General features: G+C 47.1%; 4 protein-coding genes across 10 annotated transcripts in view; all 4 read left to right on the top strand.

The window, feature by feature from the left end:
• Positions 1–8734, top strand: part of LOC308595656 (uncharacterized protein) — a 98468-nt gene extending 89734 nt beyond the window's left edge. For 4 of the 5 annotated variants that reach the window (XM_081210213.1, XM_081210210.1, XM_081210212.1 and 1 more), the window contains exon 3: positions 4626–8734. In XM_081210213.1, the coding sequence (XP_081066339.1) occupies positions 4800–6389 (1590 nt within the window). In that variant the 5' untranslated portion in view covers positions 4626–4799 and the 3' untranslated portion in view covers positions 6390–8734. Of the gene's footprint in view, positions 1–3351; positions 3491–4616 lie in introns of those variants that run through there. The other variant, XM_081210214.1, reaches the window with a different exon arrangement.
• LOC308595633 (uncharacterized protein) overlaps positions 1–12286 on the top strand; it is a 132500-nt gene that overhangs the window by 13012 nt on the left and 107202 nt on the right. Inside the window, exon 2 of one of the 2 annotated variants that reach the window (XM_081210151.1) lies at positions 7809–8734. The exons of the other annotated variant lie outside the window; for it this stretch is intronic. The gene's annotated coding sequence lies outside the window, so the exon portion shown is untranslated. Of the gene's footprint in view, positions 1–7808; positions 8735–12286 lie in introns of those variants that run through there. 2 annotated transcript variants of the gene reach the window in all.
• The window catches only part of LOC308595616 (uncharacterized protein), a 189559-nt gene that overhangs the window by 79649 nt on the left and 97624 nt on the right, over positions 1–12286 (top strand). The gene's annotated exons all lie outside the window — the stretch shown is intronic.
• LOC308595664 (uncharacterized protein) overlaps positions 1–12286 on the top strand; it is a 152598-nt gene that overhangs the window by 135291 nt on the left and 5021 nt on the right. The window lies entirely within an intron of this gene.

Genomic DNA, 12286 nt, shown 5'->3' with positions numbered 1-12286 from the left:
TCTTAACCTGAAACTGTTCTTAACCTGAAGCACCACTTTAGCTAATGGGGCCTCCTCCTGCCGCCGTGCGATTTCTGTTCTCATCCTGAAGCAAAGTTCTTAAGAGAAGGTACTATTTCTGGGTTAGCAGAGTCTGTAACCTGAAGCGTCTGTAACACGAAGTACCACCGTAAAAGTTATAGTATTTGTCTTTTCCCCCAGCCACTCTGGGCAGCTTACAGTACATATAGGTAAAGGTAAATGGACCCCTCACCATTAGGTCCAGTCGTGGCCGACTCTGGGGTTGTGGTGCTCATCTCGCTTTATTGGCTGAGGGAACCAGTGTACAGCTTCCGGGTCATGTGACCAGCATGACTAAGCTGCTTCTGGCAAACCAGAGCAGCGCACGGAAACCCTGTTTACCTTCCCACCGGAGCAGTACCTATAAATCTACTTGCACTTTGATGTGCTTTCGAATTGCTAGATTGGTAGAAGCAGGGACCGAGCAACGGGAGCTCACCCCGTCATTGCGGGGATTTGAACTGCCAACCTTCTGATCAGGAAGTCCTAGGCTCCATGGTTTAACCCAGAATGCCACCCGCGTCCCTACAGTAAACAAGACAGTATATACAAGACAGTAAAACATCCAACATTAAAAACCTCCTGATACAGCTGTCTTCTAAATGTCAGATGGTTGCCTACTTCCTTGCCCTCTGAAGGGAGGGCATTCCATGGGGCAGGAGGCCCTCTGCCTGGTTCCCTGGAACTTCACTTCTAACAGCAAGGGAACCAGCAGAAGACCCTCGGAGGAGGACCTCCCTGTCCGGACTGAGCGAAGGGGGGTGAAGATGCTCCTTCAGGACTTCCGGGTTGGCGCGATCTGGAAATGGCGGATTCCCTCCGAGCTCCGGAGGGAATCGGCACAGCGGTGGATGGGTCTTTGCCGTGCCGGCGACACGGGGACCCTTAAAAACCGCAGGCGCGGAAGCCTGCGGACTGAAGACTCGGCGGGTGCCTTAAGCGCCCCCCCTGATTCGCAAAGAGCCTTTTTAAAGGCTACGGAGGGGATACGGGGGACGGCGCGGCACTGAGAGTCGATCGCTACCGCCGCTGAGCGAAGCCGCGAGCCACAACTGGAGAGCGCTGACTTCCTTCCTTGAAATTCGGATTGAAAAAAAGAACCCGTGAGTAATCTGGAACTGAACTTTAAAAATTTTCACCTTTTGAATTTGAGACGATCGGGGGGGTGTGCTAAAAGGAAGTCCCCACCCCCCCCCCTTTCAGACGATCCAGAGCAACGATATAAGAGCTAAGCTGGAGTGCCTACCCTGTAAAGGGTGAGTTCTAAAAAGACAGTAACTTCCAAGATTTGGAAAGGCAAATTTGAGCAGGAGAGTGGAGTGTTGGAAGAGTCTTTGTTTTGTGGTAAACAATCCTCCCTCCCGGGCCCGGGAGCGACCTGCTTTGGAGCCTGTATAGAGGAGCAGAATTTGACAGCTGTCAAAGCTGTCAAATGGACTGTTAACAGTGGAAAAATTGCTATTTAAGACCTCTCCGGATTAAAAGGAGTTACAATTGAATCAAAATTGTGGGAAACAAAGAAACAATAACAGGATAGAGGATTGTTGGAGAAAAGAACATTAAGTAACCAGATTCCCTCTAGGGGGAATTCTGTGGAACTACAATGGCTGTGGATGGAAAGATACTGAGAGAAATCGAAAGGATGTTTTCATTGGTGGGAACCCTACAGGAGCAGACTACAGCTATGAGTAAACAACTGACGACCTTGAATTTGGAAACAAGTAGTTCTGCTGAATGTAGTGAGGATCTGAGTGAGAAAGAACCCACAGCTGAATACGAAATAATAAACAAAGAAGAGGAGAAGACAAAACAAGAAAGAGAACAAGTTATGTGGGAAAATACTAACCAGAAGCTGACATTTGGAGAACACAAGCAAGGAGACTATTGGATTAAATCCATCTTAAGCCTACGAAAGATACAGAAGACGAAAGTGGAGGCCCTGGGAGTTTATGGAATTCAGGAACTTGAAATAAAGAAGTACAATTGGGGCCTCCACATAGACTTTGATTTTGATTATCATCAAGACTTAGGCCTTGTGGAATTTCTTCAGCAGTTGTTTCTAAATATGGGAAGAGACTATGGACTGATTGGATTGATTGTCAAGGAACTCTTTCGAGACTCGATGACCGACAAAAAGGACTACCAACAAAATCGGCGGAGAGGGACTGAAAGAGAGTTGAGAGCCTCGGACGTGCGGAACCCAGGCTAAAAACTGTTATTTTGGACATGTCTTGGGAAAGGACGCAAATCGGGGATGGGAGGGAGGGAAGCATTTAAAATTAAACAACACTCAAGACCAGGGGGTTTAGTTAATAAGAAAACTATTCAAGAAAAAATGAGAAATCGAGGGAAGAGAATTGGGGTCCAACTTAGGGAAATTTATTTTTGTTCTTTTTTTATATATAAAAGGATTAATATTAAGATGGAAAAGGAAATGCCAATTTGCTGACATAAATCTGGGAATAGGGATGCAAGGGAGGGGGTGGGGGGAAGTCAAGGACTAGGGTTAGAAAATAAGGTTTTCGGGAATTATACATGTTTGTTGTCTTCTATGTTTGTTTTGGAGTTCTGTGTTTTGTTTTTGTCTATATAAAATGTGAAAACCCAATAAAAATATTCTAAAAAAAAAAAAAAAGAAGATGCTCCTTCAGGTCCACAGGGCCGAGGCTGTTGAGGGCTTGAAGTTGCAGATCTTGCTCCTCCATAATGATCGATGTATAGTTAGCAGAGTAGGAGAAAACACAGAGGCAGCAAAAAAACAATTCAGCTGAGAAATTTGTTACCGAAGACAGAGAAGCATGACAGTAAGAGCTGTTCGACAGTGGAATTTGCTGCCAAGGAGTGTGGTGGAGTCTCCTGCTTTGGAGGTCTTTAAGCAGAGGCTTGACAACCATATGTCAGGAGTGCTCTGATGGTGTTTCCTGCTTGGCAGGGGGTTGGACTCGATGGCCCTTGTGGTCTCTTCCAACTCTATGATTCTATGATTCTAGGATCCAAAAAATAGCAAAAATGTAACTCGCAGTAAAACCCTGACTTAGCATTCCAAAACAGCACTCAAGAAAGAAACAGACAAACAGAGTAGAGTAATATCAGAATAGGAAGTGGGAGCAGGCGCATTTCAGTACTGTAATTTATCTATAATTCAATGTCAGAGTAACACTGGGACTAGATAACAAGCCTCCAGGTGGACGTGCCCGACCTGCCCTTCACTTTCCTCTTCCGCACGGGCAGAATCTGCCTTCTGGACTGTGGGATTCACGGTTGTTCTCCTCCACTCCATCCACCAGGGCTTGACTTCAGGTGCAGCAGAATTCCCCACCCAGCCCATCAACGATTTGAGACCCATCAGCTTTCCTCACCTGGTTTAGCCGGCCGGTTGAAGCCGTTGCTTGAACCCCTGTTGCATGCTGACAGCTTCTGGAAGCCACAGGTGAGAACTGACTGCAGGGTGGGGACCAAGGGTGGAAAAATGACCCCAAGAGGTGCAGGACATGTCCCCCACCAAAGGAACTACTGCTCCCCAACACCCCATGACATCTAGATTCAGGTAGGTAGCCGTGTTGGTCTGGCGCAGTAGAAATAAAAAAAATAAAAATAGTCCAGTAGCACCTTAGAGACCAACTATGATTGTTCGAGGTATAAGCTTTGGTGTGCATGCACACTTCTTCAGATACACTGACACAGATGTCACCAGACCCTTGTATATCGTGGGAGGGTGGGGTGGGGTTTTTCTCAGAAGGGTACTCCTACTACCATCTCCTACTATCCTTCACTATATGAGGAAGTGTGCATGCACACGAAAGCTTATACCTAGAACAAACTTAGTTGGTCCCTAATGGGCTACTGGACTATTTTTTTTACTTTTATACCTCAACTGTGTCAGACCAACACGGCTACCTATGATTAAGTACAGTTATCTCCTCGCCTTGAACATCCTGCTTTTCAGTGCCAGATTAGGATAGTCCTGTGTCAGAAGACAAGCACAGGATCAGGCAGCACATCATCATTATAAAGAACCATTGGGATGGAGTGTTTCCCTTTGCCAGCTGCTTTCCTTCTGCTTCTCCTGCTCTCTCCATGCAATGTGAGGCATGTAGACAGAGGTCCATCTCCAAGAACAGGAGATTCCCTGAGCACCCATTCAGCTGACCCCAAGCACCAAGCCTTGGTCACTAGTTCTCTGACTGACCCAGACCACAGTCCCTGGAAAAGATGTAGATCTGGGTCTCCCAAAATAGTCCATATGGACCTCCTGAGGTCAGCGGGAATGTGATGGTGATTCATGAAGATCTAGAGGTGGAAACAGGGGCAACCACTTGATTTGAAATGCAGTCCCACAGGACAACGGTATTCCAAGATCATGCTGTGTTATTAAAGATGATTGAGGATTATGAAAGTTTGCTGATGCATTTCTACCATTAGACATCATACCATTTTCATTTCCTAAAAATTGGGAACATGGGGAGGACATGGGAGAATGTAGGAGATGTTGAAATAAGAGAAGGTGCTAATGGCGGTTGTTGTGTCCTTTTTTCCCTGTGTTCTCTTTCCTGAAGCCCAAACAGGATTTGCTTTTTGCTCACTCTGAAAAAGGTGATGGAGAAGACAGAATTGCAGGGGACAATTGCATTTCATTAGGAATAGCCATTAAAATGTGTGAAATGTGGAATATGCTTCACTGAACGAGCACACATAGTTCACATCAATGAACACAAAAAGGAAAGAACCCATTTAAAGGTATGGAGTGCGGAAAGAGCTTCTCTTTCAATGCAAAACTTAGAACACACCAGCGGACTCACACAGAGAGAAAACGTTTTACGTGCAGGGAGTGTGGGAAGAATTTCAGTCAGAGTGGAAACCTTAAATTGCACAAACAGACTCACACAGGGGAGAAACCATATAAATGCATTGAGTGTGGAAAGAGCTTCAGTGATAATGGAAATCTTAGACGACATCAACGGACTCACACAGGGGAGAAACCATTTAAATGCATGGAGTGTGGAAAGAGCTTCAGTCAGAGTGGAGACCTTAGATCACATCAACGGACTCACACAGGGGAGAAACCATTTAAATGCATGGAGTGTGGAAAGAGCTTTAGTGATAATGGAAAACTTAGAAGACATCAATGGACTCACACAGGGGAGAAACCATTTAAATGCATTGATTGTGGAAAGAGCTTTAGTGATAATGGAAAACTTAGAAATCATCAGCGGACTCACACAGGCGAGAAACCATTTCAATGTATGGAGTGTGGAAAGAGTTTTAGTGATAGTGGATGCCTTAGAATACATCAACGGACTCACACAGGGGAGAAACCATTTAAATGCATGGAGTGTGGAAAGAGCTTTAATAATAGTGGATGCCTTAGAATACATCAACGGACTCACACAGGGGAGAAACCGTTTCAGTGTATGGAGTGTGAAAAGGGTTTTAGTGATAATGGAAAACTTAGAACACATCAATGGACTCACACAGGGGAGAAACCATATAAATGCATTGATTGTGGAAAGAGCTTTAGTAATAATGGAAAACTTAGAAATCATCAACGGACTCACACAGGGGAGAAACCATTTCAATGTATGGAGTGTGGAAAGAGATTCAGTCAGAGTGGACACCTTAGACAACATCAACGGACTCACACAGGGGAGAAACCGTTTCAGTGTATGGAGTGTGAAAAGCGTTTTAATAATAGTGGATGCCTTAGAAGACATCAACGGACTCACACAGGGGATAAACCATTTAAATGCATTGAGTGTGGAAAGAGCTTTCATAATAGTGGATGCCTTAGAATACATCAATGGACTCACACAGGGGATAAACCATTTAAATGCATTGAGTGTGAAAAGAGCTTTAGTGATAGTGGAAGCCTTAGGAAACATCAATGGACTCACACAGGGGATAAACCATTTAAATGCATGGAGTGTGGAAAGAGCTTTAGTGATAGTGGAAGCCTTAGAATACATCAACGGACTCACACAGGGATGAAACCCTTTAAATGCATTGAGTGTGGAAAGAACTTCAGTCAGAGTGGACACCTTAGAAGACATCAACGGACTCACACAGGGGAGAAACCATTTAAATGTATGCAGTGTGGAAAGAGCTTCAGTCAGAGTGGATACCTTAGAAATCATCAACGGACTCACACAGGGGAGAAACCATTTAAATGTATGCAGTGTGGAAAGAGCTTCAGTCAGAGTGGAAGCCTTAGAAAACATCAACAGACTCACACAGGGGAGAAACCATTTAAAGGTATGGAGTACAGTAAATGCTTTGCTCAGAGTGGAAATCTTAGAAAACATCAGCAGATACGTGGGGCAGAAACCATTTAAAGGTATGGACTGTAGAAGGAGCTTCAATCAGAGTGGAAGCCTTGATTTATGTCAAAAAAACTCACACAATGGAGAAACCATATAAATATCAGGAAAGTAGAAAGAGGTTCACTCTTAGTGGAAGTTCAGAATCAACAGACTCATGGACAGGAAGAACTTTAAAAGAGTTGAAACCCTTCAAACCATCAGCAAACTCAGAGAGGAGAAGCAGTTTAAATGAAAAGACTGCAAAAAGTGCTTTCTTTATAATGGAGTATTTAAGGAACAGGGACGCGGGTGGCGCTGCGGGTTAAACCACAGAGCCTAGGACTTTGCCGATCCGAAGTTCGGCGGTTTGACTCCCCGCAATGGGGTAAGCTCCCGTTGCTTGGTCCCTGCTCCTGCCAACCTAGCAGTTCAAAGCACGTCCAAGTGCAAGTAGATAAATAGGTACTGCTCTGGGGGGAAGGTAAAAGGCGTTTCCGTGCGCTGCTCTGGTTTGCCAGAAGCGGCTTAGTCATGCTGGCCACACGACCTGGAAGCTGTACGCTGGCTCCCTCGGCCAACAAAGCAAGATGAATGCCACAACCCCAGAGTCGGCCACGACTGGACCTAATGGTCAGGGGTCCCTTTAACTTTACCTTTATTTAAGGAACTTATTTAAGGAAGGCAGCATCTCACAATGGTGAGAATAATTTTAGATGAAAGTAACTTTAGTTTTTGCACCACACCCTGTCACCCCCCCCACCGCATGATCCAAGCACTGCTTCTTCACCAGAACTTAATCGCTGCCTCCTGCACATTCTGAAGAAAACTTGAAATACTGAAATTGAATGGGGGATTCCCCCAGATCCTAATTTCAAGAGGGGGAAGGAGGGGCTGCAGGTACCAGGGAAATCTCCTGGGGTGCATCTTCCCTCACGAACTCCAAGGGGCAACCCCAGAGCTCCTGCTCATTCTAGTGTTTGGGAAAGAGAGTATTTTTCCATAGTCCCAGAATTTTTGTTCAATCATGTACTCAGGAGTTTTCCCACCAGAGGACCACAGTGCTGTAGCTGCTGCTGTTGTCATGGACTGGCTGGTGATGGGGGGGAGGCACAAGCTGGGGGACTCACAAGGGAAGAAGGCTCAGAGCACAGAGACTGGTGGGGGGATGAACAGAAAGAGGGAGAAAGGGGAACAGACCGGAAGGGGAGATGTTGCAAGCTGAGGAGGAAACGGTTAGGTGAGCGGGAAGAGTCTGGGGCAGAGAGCAGTTCAGGCTCAGAGGGAGGAGAGGAGGGGGCCAGGAGACCCAGAGGAGGCCGGCTGCTGAAGCAACCAGAGAAACTCCCCCTCCTGCTGCGACCAGCACATGCCTTTGCGTCTGGCGGTTAGAACTCTTAGAATGTGGGGATCCCATTTTTCAACCAAAGCAAAAACCCGCTAGCCTTTTCCCAGGTCTTTCCTGATTTGACAGTCGTTCGTCTTCTCTACGAAGGACTCTACAAAGTCCTTCTCCCTCCCTTTATTTACCATGGGGTCCCAGCAACCTTTTCTGCCTTTTACACGCAATGGAAAAGAGTCCCTTTCCATTGGACGCCTGGCAGCCCAGTTCCCAATCTGGCTGCTCCAGAGAGAACGGAAAGGAACTGGAAACACCCTTGCGCTCTGAGGCGCACCAGTCGCTTCCTCCTGGATCTTGGTGCTGCCGGTGCAGCTGCATTTAGGAGAAAAAGAGAAATTGGAAACCGAGCCCAAGTCCCTTGCTATCCAAAGTGGCCACTGGGACCAGCCTTGGGGCGTCTTCCTTGGGAAAAAGGAGAAGTTTCAGATCTCAGGTTCCCCGACAGGGAATGAGAGCTTTGATTGGCGTTCTCCCCTTGCAGTTAATTGCCTCTCTAATTGCAGAACCCCAAGTCTAACATTTTCCCCTCCCCCTCCTCGCTACCTCTTGCCAGGAAGGGTGGGAGTGAAGACCGTCAGCAAAAGAGACAGCCAAGGATGAGAATCTGGGTTGCTGGGTGTTTCAGAGAATCCCGCCCACAATCTTCTCCATTCCTAGACTCACGTCCGCATGCGCTGCTCCTGGCCACCCCAGGGTCTTTTACTAGATTAATTTATGGCCGGCCTGGGGCTGAAAATAAACTACCAAAAAACTAAATTACTAACAAAAAACCTCACAATGGAAGAAAAAAAAGAACTTCAAGAAAAAACAGGCCTGGAAACTAAAAATAAGGTTAAATACCTAGGGATCTGGATTTCAAATAAAAGTATAAATGTATATGAGGATAATTATAGTAAAGTATGGAAAGAACTTTTTAAAAATATGGAAACCTGGACCAAACTCCATCTCTCACTCTGGGGAAGAGTCTCCGTTGTGAAAATGAATATCCTTTCCAAAATGATTTTCTTATTCCAAACAATGCCCATTTTAGGAGGAATGAATTGTTTTAAGGAGTGGAAAAGGGAAATATCTAGATTTATATGGAGTGGAAAGAAACCGAGAATTAAACACCAGTTATTAACAGATCAAAAGGAGAGAGGAGGTTTTGCATTGCCAGATTTGGAATTCTACCATGCGGCAGCAGGAGTGGTTTGGATAAAAGACTGGATTACACTAAAAGATACGGACCTATTAGACTTGGAAGGCCACGAGAATCAGTCTGGATGGCACGATTCTTTAATGTATGAAAAAGTGAAGCTCCACAGGGGATTTTTGAGCCATGTGATAAGGAAATTGTGGTATAAAATCTGGAATAAATATAAAGGAATATTTGAGCCAAAAATACCCTTGTGGACATCACCAAGAGAAGCCATATACAGTGGTACCCCGCAAGACGAACGCCTCGCGAGACGAAAAACTCGCAAAACGAAAGGTTTTTTCGTTTTCGAGTTGCCTCGCAAGACGAATTTCCCTATGGGCTTGCTTCGCAAAACGAAGCTTGCCCCGGGGACAGCGGGTCTTCTCTTTTGAAGCGCTGCCCCTGGACCTCTTTTGAAGCAAGGGTTTGCGGGGAGAAGCGATCTCCCCGCCGCCCCTTGCTTCAAAAGAGGTCCGGGGGCAGCGGGAAGCGCAGCACTTCTTCCCCGCTGCCCCCGACCTCTTTTGAAGCAAGGGGCTGCGGGGAGATCGCTTCTCCCGGTGCTCCGAAGCCGGGCGGGGGGGAGGGAACACCTTCTGAAGGCAGGCGGGGGACGAAAGTCTTTGCTCCCCTCTGCCTGCCTGTCTCGGAGGGCTTTTGAAGGCAGGCGGGGGGGAGCAAAGACTTTTGCCCCCCGCCTGCCTTCAGAAGAGGTCCAGGACCTCTTCTGAAGGCAGGCGGGGGGCAAAAGTCTTTGTCCCCCCTGCCTGCCTTCCCAGGGGCTCTTAAATCGCCCCGGACAGCGGAGAAGTCCTCCGCTGTCCCGGGGCGATTTTAAAATGCCGCCCGCCAACATTTTAAGATCGCCCGGACAGTGGAGAAGTCCTCCGCTGTCCCGGGGTTTTTTAAAATGCTGGGGGTGGGAAGAAAAGCCCTTGTCCCCCCCCCCAGCCTTCAGAAGAGGTCAGGGGACAGACTGTCCCCGGACCTGGTCTGAAGGCGGTTTCCCTAGGAACACATTAATTGATTTTCAATGCATTCCTATGGGAAACCGTGCATCGCAAGACGAAAAAACCGCAAGACGAAGAGACTTGCGGAACGAATTAATTTCGTCTTGCGAGGCACCACTGTACTTATGTTAGAATAGTTACAACTAGCAAAACTGACGGGAAGAGTTAGAGGAGTACTGAACCAGAAAATACTTGGAGAAGGGAGAATATTTAAGGATTATATAAGATCATATTGTACCAACCGCACCATATTAGCAGAACTTGAGTGATACTTCTAAACATAACAAATACTGTTTGTGGAGTAGACGGGAACAATATTAAAGAATATAAAACTGTGCGAAAAAAAGGCAGTATAAACAGTACAATGAGAATGATTGGAAGACTCGTTTTGTCAGAAGTCTTTTTTATTTAATTAGGAAGATTAAGTTTTTTTATGCACATAAATCTGCTTCTTTCTTTTTTCTGTATTTTCTTCTTTTTTCTTCATTGTTTTTTCTTTAATTTTCTTTTTTTGCAGTATGAGATTCCAAATTCTTTGTATATGTGTGTAATTTAAATCAATAACGATTATTTAAAAAAATAAATCAATTTGTGGCCGGCCTGATCAAGTGTTGCTTCCTCTGGTTAGCCCCACTGGAACTCCATTTCTTTCCAGACCCTGGGGTCTCCAGAGGACTGGTGGCTCCTCCTGGCAAATGGCCTGGTGTGCGCTGGATCACCAGTCCTTCCTTGCCCCCAGAATCGGGCAAATGAAGGTCCCATCTGGGGTGCCATCTGTTGTAAACAAAAGCTGCCCTTCTTCCCTTATGGGGGACACAAGAGCCCTTTATAGAGTCCCTTGTGGGTTCTCCATCGGTAGGAGAAAAGAGCAGAGGCAACCAGAGACTATTGAGAAGCAAAGCAGCTAGTAAGCCTGATCTTGATTGATCTGCTGCAACAGGGTGTTGCAGGAAACCCCCCCCCCAATCATTCAGTTTGTACAAACACGACACACACACACACACACACACACACAACGCTTCTGTTATAAATTCATAAAAAATCAGCCATACATCGGATCTGCACCGTTCAACTTTTATTTTACACCATGAGGGAAGGACTATCAAAGGGTGGGGGGAGACTTGACACAAGGCAGCCAACATGTCTGCAGTGAGCCCCACCCAGTTGGCATGCCAAGCTTGATGGTCCTAGGCAGAAGATCATTCCACTCACAAAAGACCTGCATATGGAAGTGGATTCAGTACGGACCGAAACACAGGACAGTGACCAGCCCTTCCCTCTGGGGGAAGGAAACAGTGAACTCCCCTTTGTCCTCAGGAATGTAATCATGGGGAAGGGAAAGAAGGAACCGGACAGGTGACAAGACCCTCAGGTTACCACCACAACTCCTCCTCCTTCTCTGCGGTCTCTCAGCCCCACTCACCTCACAGAGTGTTTGTTGTGGGGGAGGAAGGGAAAGGAGAATGTTAGCCGCTTTGAGACTCCTTCGGGTAGTGATAAAGCAGGATATCAAATCCAAACTCCTCTTCTTCTTCTCCCTGAACCCCTCCTCTGTGTGATGTGTCAATGATGTAGTCATGATGTAGTCTTGGGGGTGTAGCATGGGGGATTAGCAGCTAATAAAAGTTGGGGTCTTCCTTTGTTGGGGGCTTCCATCTTATTCCACCTGGGGGCAGGTGGGAGTCCTGTGGAGACAGTCTTCAATCAAGACCAAGCCGACTGGCTGCTCTTTTGTTCTGCTCTTCCTGGCTGGTCTCCTTGTTTCTGGTCCAAGGGATCCCTCAGATTTTGGAATCCGCTTCTGGCTACAATTGTATCCGCTGCTTTTCTGAGCCTCTTGGCTGTTGTGCAGGGACGGGGCCTGTGTCCACGGTCCTTGTCCTGGCCTGAGTCAGAGGCTGGGGTGGGGAGCTGGGATTTGGGGGGAGTCGCTTAGCTGCCCCCCTCCATTCCTGCTTTGAACAGCACCAAGACCTAAAACACGGAGGGATCTAAGCTCGTGGGGTGGAGGAGTGGAGGATGTTGCACTTGTGGGGGGGATCCCACTTTGCAGCCGGATCTCCGGGATCAGCCCCTCCCCCGCTCTCCTGATCCCAGAAGGATAAGGGGAGGGGGAAAATCTCCCCCCCAATTCTTTCCCTCCCATCCCGGCACATCCTCCTCTCACCCCGCCCCCACAACCCCAGATCCCGCCCCCAAACATCCCACCCCTTCCTCATCCTCCTCCAATCCGGCTTCTGCTGAAGGAATGGGGGGGTGAGCCCCCCTCCCACCCTGCCTGCTTCTTCCGCAAGTGGAGCTTCCACTTCGGATTTCTTCTCTGCTCCGTAGCTCTAGGGGGGGA

The sequence above is a fragment of the Podarcis bocagei genome (genome assembly GCF_964188305.1).
Source record: "Podarcis bocagei genome assembly, chromosome: 10".
Classification (NCBI taxonomy): Eukaryota; Metazoa; Chordata; class Lepidosauria; order Squamata; family Lacertidae; genus Podarcis; species Podarcis bocagei.
This window is presented reverse-complemented; position numbering and strand designations above follow the sequence as displayed.